Source organism: Mandrillus leucophaeus, unplaced genomic scaffold (assembly GCF_000951045.1).
Source record: "Mandrillus leucophaeus isolate KB7577 unplaced genomic scaffold, Mleu.le_1.0 Scaffold1377, whole genome shotgun sequence".
NCBI lineage: Eukaryota > Metazoa > Chordata > Mammalia > Primates > Cercopithecidae > Mandrillus > Mandrillus leucophaeus.
The window spans coordinates 428,134-444,317 of NW_012101340.1; the positions used below are offsets into that span (position 1 = coordinate 428,134).

At 36.7% G+C, this 16,184-nt stretch overlaps 1 protein-coding gene across 1 annotated transcript in view; it reads right to left on the minus strand.

The window, feature by feature from the left end:
* Positions 1–16,184, minus strand: part of SESTD1 (SEC14 and spectrin domains 1) — a 164,762-nt gene that overhangs the window by 78,062 nt on the left and 70,516 nt on the right. Inside the window, exons 2-3 of the mRNA XM_011973441.1 lie at positions 12,985–13,064; positions 5,069–5,177 (exon numbers count right to left, since the gene is read on the minus strand). Of these exons, the coding sequence (XP_011828831.1) occupies positions 5,069–5,177; positions 12,985–13,039 (164 nt within the window). The 5' untranslated portion in view covers positions 13,040–13,064. The remainder of the gene's footprint in view (positions 1–5,068; positions 5,178–12,984; positions 13,065–16,184) is intronic.

A 16,184-nucleotide genomic window follows, 5' to 3' on the forward strand; every position in this document is an offset into this window, starting at 1 on the left:
TCCAGAATAGGCAAAGCCAGAGACAGAAAGCAGATTAGTGGTTGACAAGGGTTAGGAGGGAAGAATGGAGAGTGACTGCCGATGGGAACAAGGTTTATTTCGGGCTGATAAAAATGTTCTGAAACTAGATAGCATAACGGATGCACAACCTGTGAATACACTAAATATCACTGAATTGCCTACTTTAAAAAGATGATTTTTATGACATCTGAACTATATCTCAATAAAACAAAAGTACTCTATTTTTGGATTTGCATCACAAGATAAAGGACCCACTAAATATTCTTCGGGAAAAACTAAAGGTAAGGCCAATACAGTCATCACTTGTGGGTTAGCAAAAGAAAATAAAAGACTTGCAGAGGGGGCTAGGTGTGGTGTCTCACGTCTCTAACCCTAGCACTTTGGGAGACTAGGGCAAGAGGATGGCTTGAGCCAAGGAGTTCGAGGCCATCATGTGAGACCAGCAAGACTCCATCTCTATTTGAAAAAAGTAAAAGACTTGTGGAGAGAAGCAAACCTGACACATAATGACTATCTGTGGGCTCAAGTAATGAGGGGATTCCTGGGGTTCTCCACCAACAAGACATCTAAGAAGACCACCATGATATAGAAGAGGATACAAGCCCAACAGTGATCAGCTAGGCAGGGTAGCTGGTTGTTGAGTGGTCTGGAGTAGTGGCAACAATGCAGGGATTCTACCAATGCCTTTTGCAGGAAGGAGAGCTAAGACACAGCTGTCCAGAAGAGGGCCTTCCCACCAAGAGAAACGTGCCATTCTCATAATGTGGTACTTTCTCAACATTGGCATCTATAGTCCTGAGATGTAGGTTACACAACCATTTGTTAAATACATTTTATATAAGCAATACATTTATATTTCAAAGCACACTATAAATTAATCTGTACATTAAGACTAAGAAAGTAATGAAGCTTGAAAATACCATCTGTAGTGATCTTAAAGGAATAAAATACTCTAAATTTATCTTTCAGAGTACTTAGAAACACACTTAACCCTCTCATATTCTCACATTTTACTAAGATAGATAATGAAAATACACAGAATCCAAAGATATTACTATTTCAAAACTGCCAGACCAAGTGGTCTTTCAGGTACTTGAAAGGAAATAGTTTTGTTTTTTACTTCATCCTTGTAAGTGGTATGATGGCTTAAACTGCTTCTAACGACATATTTAATTTAGAAGCATGCTATACTCTTTATAAAGGGCCTGTTGTAGGACCTGAAGTGCTATTAATAACAAATTCCTATAGCCCCTGTTACCATGTTTATAACTATACTTTAACAGTAATAGAAAAAAAAATCTAAGACCCCGCCTCCTAGTTCCTAGCCCAGTTAAGCCTTTCAAGGGTGACATAGCTGAGTTAAAACGGCTATGTAAAGGTGAGGTTGTCTAAACAGTCCACTCACTTTTGACACAGAAGACACTGTTAGTGGATTTCCTGGGTCCAATATCCTGCAGATCTTCACTCATTTCTTTGATTACAACTACACGCTCCTTCTCTTCCACTCACACAGCTCTGCTAGTATTTACATAATGGCACTAATTTCATTTATGCTTTTATTATAATTACTTGTTTACAATTCATCTTCATTAGATAATATGCTTCCAGAAAGCAAGAATGTTACCTTACAAATGTCTTGGCAGCTTCTAGCACTGTGCTTTAAATACAGAAGGCCTTTAATAATGTTAGATGACACACATCACATCACTCCTCAGATACGACAATAGCTTTCCATCTCATTCAGAACGGAAGCCATGGCCTACATGGTCTTCCACGACCTGACTCCTGACTCTCTTCTGATCCCCCTCCCAGCACTGTGCTCCTCTCTCAAACTGTTCCAGCCACACTAGCCTCCTTGATCTTCCCAGAACATGTTAAACCTGCTCCTGCCTCAGGGCCTTTGCACTTACTGCTCACTCTGTCTTCGATGTTCGTTGATCAGATTCTGTAGGGTCTGCCCCTCCTTTCAATCATCTCTGGCAAAATATCATCTTATTTTGTAAAGTATCACCACTCTATCACTCTGACTCTTTTCATGCTTTGTTTTCATAGCACTCATGAATATCCAAAATACTGTACACTTAGTATCTGAAACAGAAAACAAACTCAGGGCCAACCTGTGTACAAAAGAGTCAAGAAATGCTTCCATTCTCAACTGTGCTAGGTTAGCCATTTAAAATAGCTAAATATCACACTTTGTCCCTGTGATCATTAAAATTAAGCACAAACTATAAGAAATGGGGTAATTTCATTTTCGCAAAAATTTTGAAAAGCTATTATTGTATTCAAAACGTTAAGATAGTCACTGCACAAAAAAAAAAAACAATTTTGGACATCTCCTATTAGGAAGAGGCCACCTTAGCTAGCTACAATGTTGGAGATGTCTGCAGATGTTCACAGCTGGAAAGAGTTAAACATTAACAGTTGGAAGCTGGGAGACAAAAGCAGGTCACAAAAGAATGTAGATATACTAGAAATGAAAAAACTTTTCTAGACACATCCGGGGCCTGATCTGGTAGGGTAAACTTAAAAACATTCCTAGGACAAAAAGAGGGCTGAAACATGGGTGATAATGTGATAAAACAACACACAATGTTAGTTTTAGATTTTCTAAGTGGTGGACATATGGGTGTCACCATATAATTCCTTCAACTTTTTTGCATATATGAACATTTTAATAAAATGTTGGGGGGTTACATTTTAAAGGCACTTCTGAGCAGTGGAAATTTTGAATGAAAAACATTGGTTTTAAGATCACACATCTAGTTAACTGCTCTCTAGCATCACAATGGAGACATCAAAAACACCTTAGCTCTCTAAGGAAATGGCAAGTACGGATAAAAAGCTGACAGCCACTTTGTTAATCCCAAAATTATGGGAGACTGATCCAAGAAAGCAGGACAGAGTTTTCATGAATACTTGAGAAGGTCAAATTTTAGCAAAACAATCATAAGAAATAAAGTATCCACGTATCTATTTTGCCTTGCTAGAATAAGTTCTTTCATCTTGCTTCAACTTACACCTTCTCTGCTAGTTGGCAGGTAAGTGTAGATATGCAGAAACTGATTCATCATTTACACTGGAGGAACATCATACGTACATTTACATGAGAAAAAGAAAGAGAAAATTTAAATAGTATAGGCCGTATTTCCTGCTTATCCATACCAGAGTGAACATGAGTCAGGAGATGCGAATGAATTTGCTGGGCCTTTAGCCTCCCTCAGTTACCCAGTGCCTCTGACAGGGTAAGCATCCTGTTGAACTGAATATGATCCCAGTATATACAAACATGCATTTTCTTAAAACAAACCTAATCACAAGCCAACTATATCTTCTGGAATTCAGTATGAATAACTTGCTCCAATGCTGAAGGAAAACCTAACATGTTCATGGAAAGGTAATACAGTCTCTGATCCACCCTCAGGCATTTTTCAAAAGTAACTTTGACAATTAGTAGTTTTTGCTTTTCATCTGAACCCACTGGACTTCACGTGAGATGCAACTACACTGAACTCTATTCATTTGAAGTACAAAAAGGCTCTAAATTGGTGTCAGGAATTGTGGACACTCATCCCAGCTGTGTGACTCACTAGGTTTGAGATCTTGGGCAAGTAACCATAACCTCTGAATTTCAATTTCCTCAACTACAAAATAAGGTAGTTGTTCAGATGGCACTTGACATATTTAACCTTCTATTAATCCATCTATGAATTTCTTTTCATAACTTGTAAGCTGTAAGTCTGGCTAACCATGGTTACCTAAAAAGCAGTTTGTTATCTAATGGTGAACAAGTTAGCAATCCACAGTTTGGGGGATTAGCAAGATTACTGCTAATGCAATTAGCTAATGCTAATACTAATACACTGACTACAGATTCTCATCATTTTCACCCCCAGAAACTGAAAATATTGAAAATTTTCACATGAAGAGCTCTATTTCCACAATATTAAAAAAACAAACAGCAACAGAATCATTAAATTACAGAACACTACTGGACGCAGGTGAGATTAAAATGAGTTGTTTTAACTCCGTACTCTGCAAGGTGGTTTAAACGGAAAAAAGCTATTGTGTCAATAAAATGCAAATACAGGAAGAACATACAAAGAATTGTTTACTCTGACGAAAATGTTTTAAAATTCACTAGCCAGAACTTAAGAGCAGTATATGAAATAGTCGTGTTCCTTTTTCTACCTCTACATTGTATACACACACACACACACACACACACACACACAGACACACACACAGAAACCTGCCCTCATTTACATGCTTAATTGTAGTGGTTTACAAACCTGGTTGCACATAAGAAATACAAAAGAAGCTTAAAAGACTTTCTAAAAATTCTGATAAGCAGGCTTCCCAAGAACAATTGGATCAGAATCTCTGGAAGTGAACCCCTGATCATTAGAATTTTGAAAAAAAACTCCAGATGACTAATATGCAGTCACAGTTGTGCCCCAGTCCCAATTATGGGAGAAGCAGATGGGGAGGAAGCTTTATTTTTGTTGTTGAAGTGATGGGTAGACTAGGGCAAATAAAGAGGTTTAAGTTGGGTCTTCACTGAAGAAATGTGAAAACTAAAGTTAAAGGCCCTTTACATTGAAACATAAACAAACATTTTTGACATTTTTTAAAATAAAAATATTTATAAACTCCTAATAGCCTTCACTCACTCAGTACATTAAAACCTGCATACGTATTTATATCAATATGGTGAAATAGCTTACCTAAATAAAAGATCTTTTCTACTGATTAAATTCTCCAATTTTTCTAAAGTTACATAATATAGATGCTTAGTTACGGTGTTCCTTAAAAGTTGACGATACATACATTTTGGAAATCTGTAAATCATTAAATCCATCAAGAGCATAAAATGAGCATTTTATCTGCAATGATGTTATAAGTCATTGATTTTAGTATCTATAATTATAATTTCACTGCGAATAAAAGCAAGTAAGATAGCAAAGTATACTTCAACAATAGAAAGAATCATTAGTAACTGAAAGAAAACATACTGAGATTTAAGAAAAGACACCTTTAGAGTCACCTTGGAATGCTGAGTAGGTAGTCTAAGGTGACACTCAGCTCATCCATATTTGTCTGTTCGAGGCATAATGGAATTGTCAAAATGAGGCCACTCCGTCTGTCCTTTCCTCCTATTAAAAAAGAGATTTAAATTTAACATGTAATACATATTAAGGCATAATCTGAATAATATATATTTGAATCCAATCTTACTACAATAATAAGTTTAAGACATAAATTGGAAAATATCTAATGGCTACCTATAGATTGTAAATGTTTATGATAGTATAGGAGAATTATAGAAAATTTAGAAAAAACGAAAAAAAAAATCACCCATGAAATCTTCACCCAAACATAGCAAATATCGCTTTATTTAAATTTCTTCCATTTAGTGTGCTTAATGTAATCAATTCATCAAGCACCTCTCGTGTGCCCAGCACAGTAAATACTTGCAAGAAAAGTAAAATAAATTTCCACTGAACCTAGGAAGAAAACATTTAGGTCATAAGAAATAAGATAGTTTGTTATGTTGTATAAGATATATAAAAAATTATAAAAAGAGATTTAGAAAATGATTAAGAGCTGCAGTAAATGTGAAAAGTTTCATTAAAAAGCTAAGACTTGAGGAAAACAGAGCTGGGGGTATTGGGGTGCCTGTAGTCTCAAGTCCCAGCTACTCAGGAGGCTGAGGGTGAGAGTATCACTTGAACCCAGGAGTCCAGTACTAGCCTGGGCAACATAGCAAGATTGCATCGAAAGAAAGAAAAGAAAAGAAAGAAGGGAGAGAGAGAAAAAGACAGAGGAAGGAAGGGAGGGAAGGAGGGAGGGAGGGAGGGAGGGAGGCAGGGAAGAATTTGTAAACCAAGTCAAAAGAGTATTCTGTTACAAGGAATGATCTGCGTTAACTCACAAAGGTCAGACAGGCATATACTGTTCATAAGACAATAAAGATAAAGCACTGCACAGCTGAGAAGGGTGCATGGGAACTGGATATTGAAGTCTGAAATCATGGTAGTAGAATACAGTTACATTCCATGTACGTTCAAGTCCCTTTCAGTGTGCCAAAAGTATAATGTAACTTTTAAATACTTTTACACCCACATCGTGTCTTTGGAAGTTTCCTACATGTTTTATTTTCATACTGAAGCCCATCTTCTGACCTAGTTGACATTTGAGGTAATTTTAGAAGCTTAAAAAGAAGCAAATACTGAAAGAAACAATTCCACATGATCGCTAGACATCTATCACTAAAAACTGGTAAGTGTGAAGTGAAGAAAAATACTCATATTAGTGACACAAATGGAATTCATAACGTATGAACCATAAATGAACTTCTGTCCTCCATTAGGTCAACCATTACTACTATCCAACCACTTTGTTTAATGTCAACAAATAACCATCTAAGATGATTCAACTTACTAATCAATCAATATGACTTCAATTGCATATTTTTGTTCAGAATATAAGTGTCATTTTTCAAAAAAAAAAAAAAAGGATTAACACAAGTGATTTTCAAACTGCATCCACTGAAGGACTCTGTTGGTTTGAAAAAATTTTCTCTATTACTAAAAAAGTTTGAAAATTACTGGCTTAAACAATCAATGGTCAAGTGAGGAAGTTAATAGGAATAGGCTAAGAAGTCTTTCATTTATACTTCAAAATTGCTAAGCTTTATCCATGCATTAAGCCAAGCCCCAAAAAAGGCTCACACCTGGACTATGGCACTCTGACTCACTGTAGAATTGTCTTTAGAAGATAAATTGAACATTCAGGGCTATATTTAACTCAATTCCCTCAGCTTTCATTCAGGGACAATAAAATAATCACCAGTGTAAAAGTACCAGAGGGGTGAAAGCCAACAGGAAAAAGACTTTCAAGGCAGTTATGGTCAAAAGCATCAAATGCTACAGAGACAAGTGTCACAAGATGCAAAAATGTCATGGTAAAGATTATAAGAGAATAATAATGTCTGCTATTGAAAAGAGTGTGAGAACACAAGCATTTTCATACACCATTGGAAAAAACAGAAATTGAAACAATCTTCTTGGAGGGCAATCTGACAAAACCTAACCCAAATATAAATGCATATTATCTTTATACCACTTCTACTTATAAAAATGCATACTGCTGAACTTGTACAAAATACAAAAAGCTTTTTAGGTATAGAAGAGAAAAAAATGCACAAAGCTATGAATAAGAATATTTACAAAATCATTCATATCAGAGTATAATTATTAATATATATTTTTATATATAGTATATAGTATTGTATATAATATACAATATGTAATATGCACTAGGAAAACATGTCGATTTATACAGAGACATAACATACTTTGAAAAAAGGACATTAGTGTTATCAAGGCAATTAGGACAGGACATAAATAAGAATTAACACAGAGAAAACAAGCTAATACAGGCCAAATAACTCTGAGTTGGCAGAGCTACAGTATCTATGCTACAGCATGTACAGATTTACTCAATGATCCAAACTCCAGAAGATCACTACACCCAGTGTACCATACCATTGCTCCCACTCACAGCTTCCCCTTGACTTATCTTAGCTGATACATACTTTGAGTTGATAACTGAAGATAAATTCAAGTGTATATAAACAGTTTTGAACAGCAAAGAGTGAAAACAGCATAATGGATATTAAATAACTCCTCCAGTGTACTGAAACTTCCTCAGAGGAAGATGGAAGAAAAAAGCTAGAAGATAGTTATCATAAAAACTAATTATTCTGTATTTCAGAAACAATTATTTGGATGCCAGTTAGTCAATTATTAATTATTATATTTTCATATAAGAAGTGAGACATCGTGACACCTACCTTGTAGAGGTCATTTTAATGAAATTACAGAACAGAATAAGTATCAGAAGACTGTATTTTCAGGGATTTTTATAGTTCATTCCTAGAGAGCTTTCTCCGAATGTGTAGAGCATCAAAAATCTTAAAGGAGGCTAGAGAAGAGTCAGATCACATACAATGAGAACCCTGTCATGCTAATAGTGGACTTCTCAGGAGAAACATTATAAGCCAAAAGAGACTGGAGGCTTATTTTTACCATTCTTAAAGAAAAAGATTTCCAACCAAGAATTTCATATCCTACCAAACTAAGCTTTATAAGTGAAGGAGAAATAAAATCTTTTCCAGACAAGTAATTCCTAAGGGAATTCATTACCACTAGACCAGCCTTACAAGAGATCCTTAAGGGAGTTCTAAAGATGGAAACAAAAGAACACCTGCTACTACAAAAACACATTTAATTACATAGCCCACAGACCCTATAAAGCGACTACACAATTGAGACTACAAAGAAACCAGTTAATGACTTCAAAATAGGATTATAACCTCACATACCAATATTAGCCTTGAATATAAAAGGTCTAACACCCCACTTAGAAGACACAAAATGGCAAAATGGATTCAAAAAACAAGATTTGGCCAAGCATTGTAGCTCATGCCTATAATCTCAGCAATTTGGAAGACTGAGGTAGAAGGATCACTTGAGACCAGGAGTTCAAAACCAGCCTAGGCAATATATAAGGACACCTGTCTCCACAAAAAAATTAAAAATGAGAAAATTAGCTGGGCATGATGGCACATGTCTGTGGTCCCAGCTACTTGAAAGGTTGAGGTGGGAGGACTGCTTAGGCCCAGGAGGTTAAGGCTACAGTGAGCTATGATCATACCACTGCACTCCAGCCTGGGTGACAGAACGAGATCCTGTCTCAAACAAACAAACAAACAAACAAACAAAAAACTCAAAAAACAAGACCCATCCATCTTCTGTCTTTAAGAGACCCATCTCACATGTAATGATAATGATAGGTTCAAAGAAAAGGGTTGGGGAAAGACCTATTACACATAAGCAAAACAAAAAAGAGCAGGGGTCACTATTCTGATATCAGAAAAAACAGACTTTAAACCAACAATAATCAAATAGGACAAAGAAGAGTATTACATGATGATAAAGGGTTCAATTCAACAAGAATACCTGATTATTCTAAATATATATACATGCACCCAACAACGAAGTACTGCAGATTCATAAAAAAAGTAATTCTGGACCTACAAGATGAATTAGACAGCCACACAATAATAGCAGGGGATTTCAACCCTCCACCAATAGAGCTAGACAGATCATCGGGGAGAAAACAAACAAATTCTGAACTTAAATTTGACACTTGACCAATTAGACCTAATAGACATCTACAGAACAGTCCATTCATCAACCACAGAATATACATTCTTCTCATCTGCATGTGAAACTCTAATCTGCATGTGAAACTCTTCTCATCTGCATGTGAAACATACTCGAAGACCAACCACAGGCTTGGCCATAATGCAAGTCTCGATAAATTTAAAAAACTCAAAATCATACCAACCATACTCTCAGATCACAGTGTAATAGAAGTAGAAATCAATACCAAGAAGATCTCGCAAAACCACAAAATTACATGAAAATTAAACAGCTTGCACTTGAATGATTTTTGTGTAAACAAAATTAAGGCAGAAATCAAAAAATTGTTTGAGATAAATGAACACTGTGATACAACATCAAAATCCCTGGGATGCTGCAAAAACTGTTAAGGTTTGTAGCACTAAATGACTACATCAGGAAGTTACAAAGATCTCAAATTAACAATGTAACGTCACACCTACAGGAACTAGAAAAACAAGAACAAACTCCAAAGCTAACAGGAAAAAAGAAATAACTGAAACTAGAGCAGAAGTGAATGAAACTGAGACCCCAAATCCATTAAAGGAATCAACAAGGCCAGGCAAGGTGGCTCAGCCCTCAAATCTCAGCACTTCGAGAAGTCAAAGTGAGTGAATCACTTGAGCTCACGAATTTGAGATCAGCCTGTGCAACACAGCAAAACCCCATCTTTACAAAAAATACAAAAATTGGCTGGGCATGGTGGTACACACCCGTAGTCCCAGCTAATTGTCAGGGCTGAGGCTGGAGGATTGCTTCAACTCAGGAGGTCAAAGCTGCAGTGAGCCTAGTTCGTACTTGCTCTCCACCCTAGACTGAGCGACAAAGTGAGATCCTGTCTCAAAAAAAAAGTGTGGGGGGCGGGGGGGCTGACAACATCAAATGATACACAAGATTAAAGACCACTAGCTAGATTAAGAAAGAAAAAAAGAGAGGAGATCCAAATAAGGACAATTAGAAATGACAAAGGTGACATTACAATTGATCCCACAGAAATACAAAAGACTTCTGTGCACACTAACTAGAAACTCTAGAGAAATGGATAAATTCCTAGAAACACAGACCCTCCCAAGGTTGAATCATAAAGAAACTGAAGCCCTCAACAGCCCAATATTTAGTTCTGAAATTGAACTGGTAATTTAAAAATCTACCAACAAAAAAAAGCCCTGGACTAGATGGATTCACAGCCAAATAATCCTCCACATTCAAATAGGTTTTATTCCTGGGATGCAAGATCAGTTTAACATGCACAAATCAATAAACGTGATTTACCAAATAAACAGAATTAAAAACCATATGATCATCTCAATAGATGCAGAAAAAGCCTTCAATAAAATCCAATATCCTATCATGATAAAGACCCTCAATAAACTATGCATTGAAGAAATACATCTCAAAATAATAAAAGCTATCTATAGACAAACCCACAGTCAACATCATGCTGAACAGGCAAACGCCAAAAGTATTCCCCTTAAGAACTGAAACAAAACAAGGATAGCTACTCTCACCACTTGCATTCAACATAGTACTAAAAGTCCTAGCAAGAACCATCAGGCAAGAAAAAGAAAAGGCACAGAAATAGAAAAAGGAGTCAAATTATTGCTCTTTGCTGACTTTATGTTTCTATACCTAGACAACTCTACAGCCTCCACCAAAAGGCTTCTAGAACTGATAAATTACATTAGTAAAATTTCAGGGTAAAAAAATCAATATACAAAAATAAGTTGCATTTCCAAACACCAATGACACTCAAACTGAGAGCCAAATAAAGAACATATTCCCACTTATAACATCCACAAAAAATACCTAAAACTACACCTAAGCAAGGAGGTGAAATATATCTACAAGGAGAGCTTTAAAACACTGCTGAAAGAACAGAAGACATAAAGTAATGGAAAAACATTCCATCATCATATTTAAAATGTTAAAATGGCCATACAGCCCAAAGCAATCTGCAAATTCAATGCTATTCGTATCAAACTACCAATGTCAATTTTCACAGAATAGAAAAAAACTAAAGTTCACAAGGAAACAAAAAAGAGCCCAACTAGCCACAGCAATTCTAAGCAAAAAGAAAAAAGCCAGAGGTATTACATTACCTGTCTTCAAGCTACACTACAAGGCTGCAGTAAACAAAACAGCATGGTACTGGTATAGAAACAGACACATGGACCAATGGAACAGAACAGAGAATCCAGAGACAAATTCACACACCTACAGCCTTCTGATCTTCAACAAAACACGCAATGGGGAAAGAACTGTCGTTTTAATAAATAGTGCTGGGATAACTTGCTAGCCATGTGCAGAAGAATGAAACTGAACCATACCTTTAACTCAAAATGAATTAAAGACTTAAACCTAAGGCCTAAAACTATAAAAATCCTAGAAGAAAACCTAGGAACTACAATTCTGGATACCAGCCTTGGAAAAAAAATTATGACTAAGTCCTCAAAAGTAACTGCAACACAAAAATTGAAAAGCAGGACGTGAAGAGCTTCTGCGCAGCAAAAGAAACTATCAATAGAGTAAACAAACAACCTACAAAATGGGAGAAAATATTCACAAACTATGCCTCCAACAAAGGCCTAATACCAAGAATCCATACTGAACTTAATTCAACAAGGAAAAAACAACCCCATTAAAAAGTGGGCAAAGGACATGAACAGACATTTCTCAAAAGAAGGCCAACAAGCATGCACATCACAAATAATCACAGAAATGCAATCAAATTGACAATGAAATATCTCATACTAGTCAGAATGTCTATTATTAAAAAGTCAAAAAAAAAAATAGATGCTGGTGAGGCTGCAGACAAAAGGAAATGCATATACACTGTTGGTGGTCATGTAAATTAGTTCAGTAACTGGAGAAAGCAGTCTGGAGACTTCTCAGAGAACTTAAAACAGAGAAATCTATAAAACAATGTATTTTCCTTTGGGTATATACCCAGTAATGGGATTGCTACCATTCAATCCAGCAATCCCGTTACTGTGTATATATCCAATGGAAAATAAATTGCTCTATCAAAAAGATACATGCATTCATATGTTCCTTGCAGAACTATTTATAATAGCAGAGCTACGGAATCAACTTCGGTGCCCATCAACAGTGTAATGGATAAAGAAAACGTGGTACATATACATCATAGAGTACTATGCAGCCGTTAAAAAAACAGGGAAATCATGCCCTTTGCTGCAACATGGATGCAGCCAGAGGCCATCATCCTAAGTGAATATTGACAAAGAAACAGAAAACCAAATACTGCATGTTCTTATTTGTAAGAAGGAGTGAAACACTGGGCACACATGGACCTAAAGATGGGAGCAACAGACACTGGAGACTACTGTGGGGGAGGGAGAGAAGGGGAAAAGGGCTGAAAAACTACCTACTGGGTATTATGGTCACTACCTGGGTGAGGGGAATCAACTGTACCCCAAACCTTAGTATCATGTAATATACCCATGCAACAGACAGGCACATGTACCCCCACAATCTAAAATAAAAGTTGAAATTAGAAAAATAAATTGGCCTGCCAAGAACCAGTACAGAGTTAGCTCTCCTAGCTCTTCACTCTGATTTAAAGATGTCTCAGAAATATCTTTTAAACAAAACTTTCATAAAAACATAAAATGCATTTGTCATAATCATCAAACAAAAAAACTATTAAACAGTTTGTATATCAAACACTTCAAATTTTAAGAAGAAAACATACCTGAAAGGAAGGCCAGTTTTTTCTTCAGAATGGGTAATATTACTGAGGCCTCCATTTTACTCCAGTGAACTTCCTTAATTCTGAAAACACAGAAAGTCAAATGTCAACTACAAGATAACAATTATTCCATGAAATATATCCTAATGATAGCTTATCCCAGAGTTTCTAAACCTGAGAACTACTGACATTTTGAGCAAGATAATTCTTTTTTTTGTAGGGAGTTATCCTATGCATTGTAGAATAGTTCGCAGCATCCCTGGCCTCTACTCACTAAAAACCAATACCACCTCCCTTTCCCAGTTTTGACAACCAAAATGTCTCTAGACATGGCCAAATATCCTCTGGTAGGCAAAATCACAAGTGGTTGAAAATCACTGGCTTAATTCTTTCTCAGAGCAATACTCTTGGGCTAAAACACTGCCTGGTACACAGTAGTAACTAAAAAAATGATTTGTTAAATAAACAAATGAATCAATGAAACAGGCAGTCAATCTTCCTTTGTGTTCCTTATTAATTACACAGCTTAATGCCAAATCTCTGATTCTTTCCATTTCACTATTAAATGGCTTTTTCTGATTTCTCATATTTTTGCTCCCCTATAATACAGGGTACCACATCTTATCCTGTTTATCTCACTACATTGTCTAATACATTGTTTCAATTTTTGCCCCCATTGTTAACTGCCTCCATCTCTCTACATTTTACAGTTTTTAATTTTCCAGGGAAAATTGTGGTTAGGCCAGTTTATCTTTTTGTACCAGGCCACAATTCACTATTCTTTGATTCAGTTTTCCAGGGTCTACTCAGCCATAGCCAGGGGTTATAGCTAAATACAAAAAGGGACTACCCTTATAGCAAGGGCTAAGGGCAAGATAGTTTCCCTTAAATGGAGGTTTTGCCATGGCAGGCATTCAGGCTTGGCCAGCCCAGTATACTATCAAATTTTGATTTTAAGGAGAATAGGACCTTTCAAACAAAACAACAACAAAAACAAACAAACAAAATCAATTCTATTATCTTCTTATACTTAGTTTCATGTCTGAGAGAGTATTCTCAATCACATTTTATCCCTTCCTCCCCTGTCCCATCTCACACCCACCCACCATCACAACACAGAGCAGTTCCTTGGAGTGCACTGTGAAATGTTATTGTATTTAATGAAAGCATACTCTCTTGAAGACAGTTTCTAGCACAGCAGAAAATATGACTCTTTGTATATTACTTACTCAGCAAACACCTGCTATGAACCTATCCCACCTAAGGTTATGCTACCAGCTAGAGCTGAAAACTCAAGAAACAGCACTGCTCTGGAGAAGGAAAAAAAAAAAAAAAAAAAGCAGTCTTTAAAAAACAAATAAAAAATAGATGTTAAGGAAAAAAAAGATGGAGTTGTAACATTGGTCAGATAATGGCTAATTAAACAAGACTAATTTAAACTAGTATATAATTTTACAGCTTTTGTGTATACAATTTAAAAAACACGACCATTTGCATCTGTCTTCAAAGAAAACAAGCTGTCCATCTAGATGATATATTCAAGTTCCCTTGAATATCTGCAATTTGTTTATTCAAGTTTGTTCTACATTAGCCCAGCAAACAGAGTAATAGGAAGTAGGAGGAAAAAAGCTCACAATATACATCTTTAATCTAAAACTAGTAGCACTGCATCTTTTCAGATCAATACCTTGATCTGATGAGTTGTTATCCAGTTATACAAGAACCCAGACAGCCTAGATTCACGTCTTAGATCTCCTGTCTTGTGACCAGCTTGTTGAAGACCTGATTTGAAAGTTTGATAAAGGGGTGATAATAATTACTATAATTAACATTGACTAAGTGTTTATTATAAACTATGCACTGTTCTAAACGATTTCTTTTTATTATCTTAGTCTTCACAACATTTCTATGAGGTAGGTACTATTATTTTATTAGCCCCAAATAGCTTGTTTTCCAGTCCCACCATGGGACAAACCCCATCTATTCCTTCAGACTCATCTCTGGGTAGCATCCTAAAATACTGGATAAATCTGACCCTCACACTCTCAAAAAGAAAGTTTAATTTTCTTGGGCAATACAACATGGCCACATTACAAACTTTCAGATCAGGAATCCTCCTGGCCACAAGGTGGGACCCTTGCCCCAATACTATTTTACAGCTTGCCCTTTTCTGTTGTAACTCTTCTAAGTGATCTGAAGTTCCTATGTCCAGGCTTTCGTAACTCACTCTCTCGGGATCCAAATCTCCACCAAACCTGCTGAATGTGCTGACTATATTCTCCGGCCCCACTGACTCTTTTGACATTTTGGATGGCCTTTCTTTTACTCTCTCCCATTCTTCCCAGCTAGCTCGATGGGTTGAGGCCACACCTTCTTCCCGTAACAAACTACCTTCATGTTCAATTACACCTACTCCATCTGCTCCCTCTCTCTCACCTTCCCCTCAACATTCCAACCTTTGATGTTGATTTCCTCTTCTTTATCAGGGATTCTTCTCCCCTTCTCATACTAGGTCAGAGGTCACCTATGAGATCTTATTTTGGCCTCACAAAAAGTTCTGCTGCTCCAGGACGTGGCAAATGGGGATCTAGGAACCATGAGAGTCCATGCTCCCTTCCTAAAGTCTGATCTTTCCCAAATAAAAACTAAGCTTTGGCTCTTTCAGTAGGGGCCCTCCTCATTTCATGAAGGAATTTAAAAGACTACTGCTTTATCTACCTCGCTTGGTAGGACATGTATATTATTTTTACCACTTGTTGCACCCATGAGGAAAAATCCCACATATGGTCTCTGGCTCACAGGTGGGCAGATGAAGTACATACCCCAAATCCCCAGGAGTCTGGCCCTGGGAGAACTGCAGTGCCTGACGCTGATCCTAGGTGGGGTTATCAAGAGGGAGACCACAGCAGGAAATGTCATAATCACATGATCACTTGCCTGATTCAGGGCATTAAAAAGGCCATATAAAACCTGTAAATTATGCCAAACTAAGGGAAATAAGAGAGGGGTCAAATGAAAATCTAGCCCTATTGTATTCCAAGCTGGCTGAGGCTATGAGAAAATATACTAGTATGAACCCCCAGAGCCCAGAAGGCCTCAATGTCATAGCTGTTTATCAGCCAGGTATCCCTACACATTAGACATGAAGTCCAAAAGCTAGATTAGAGACCACAAACTACTTTCCCAACATTGCTGGACATAGT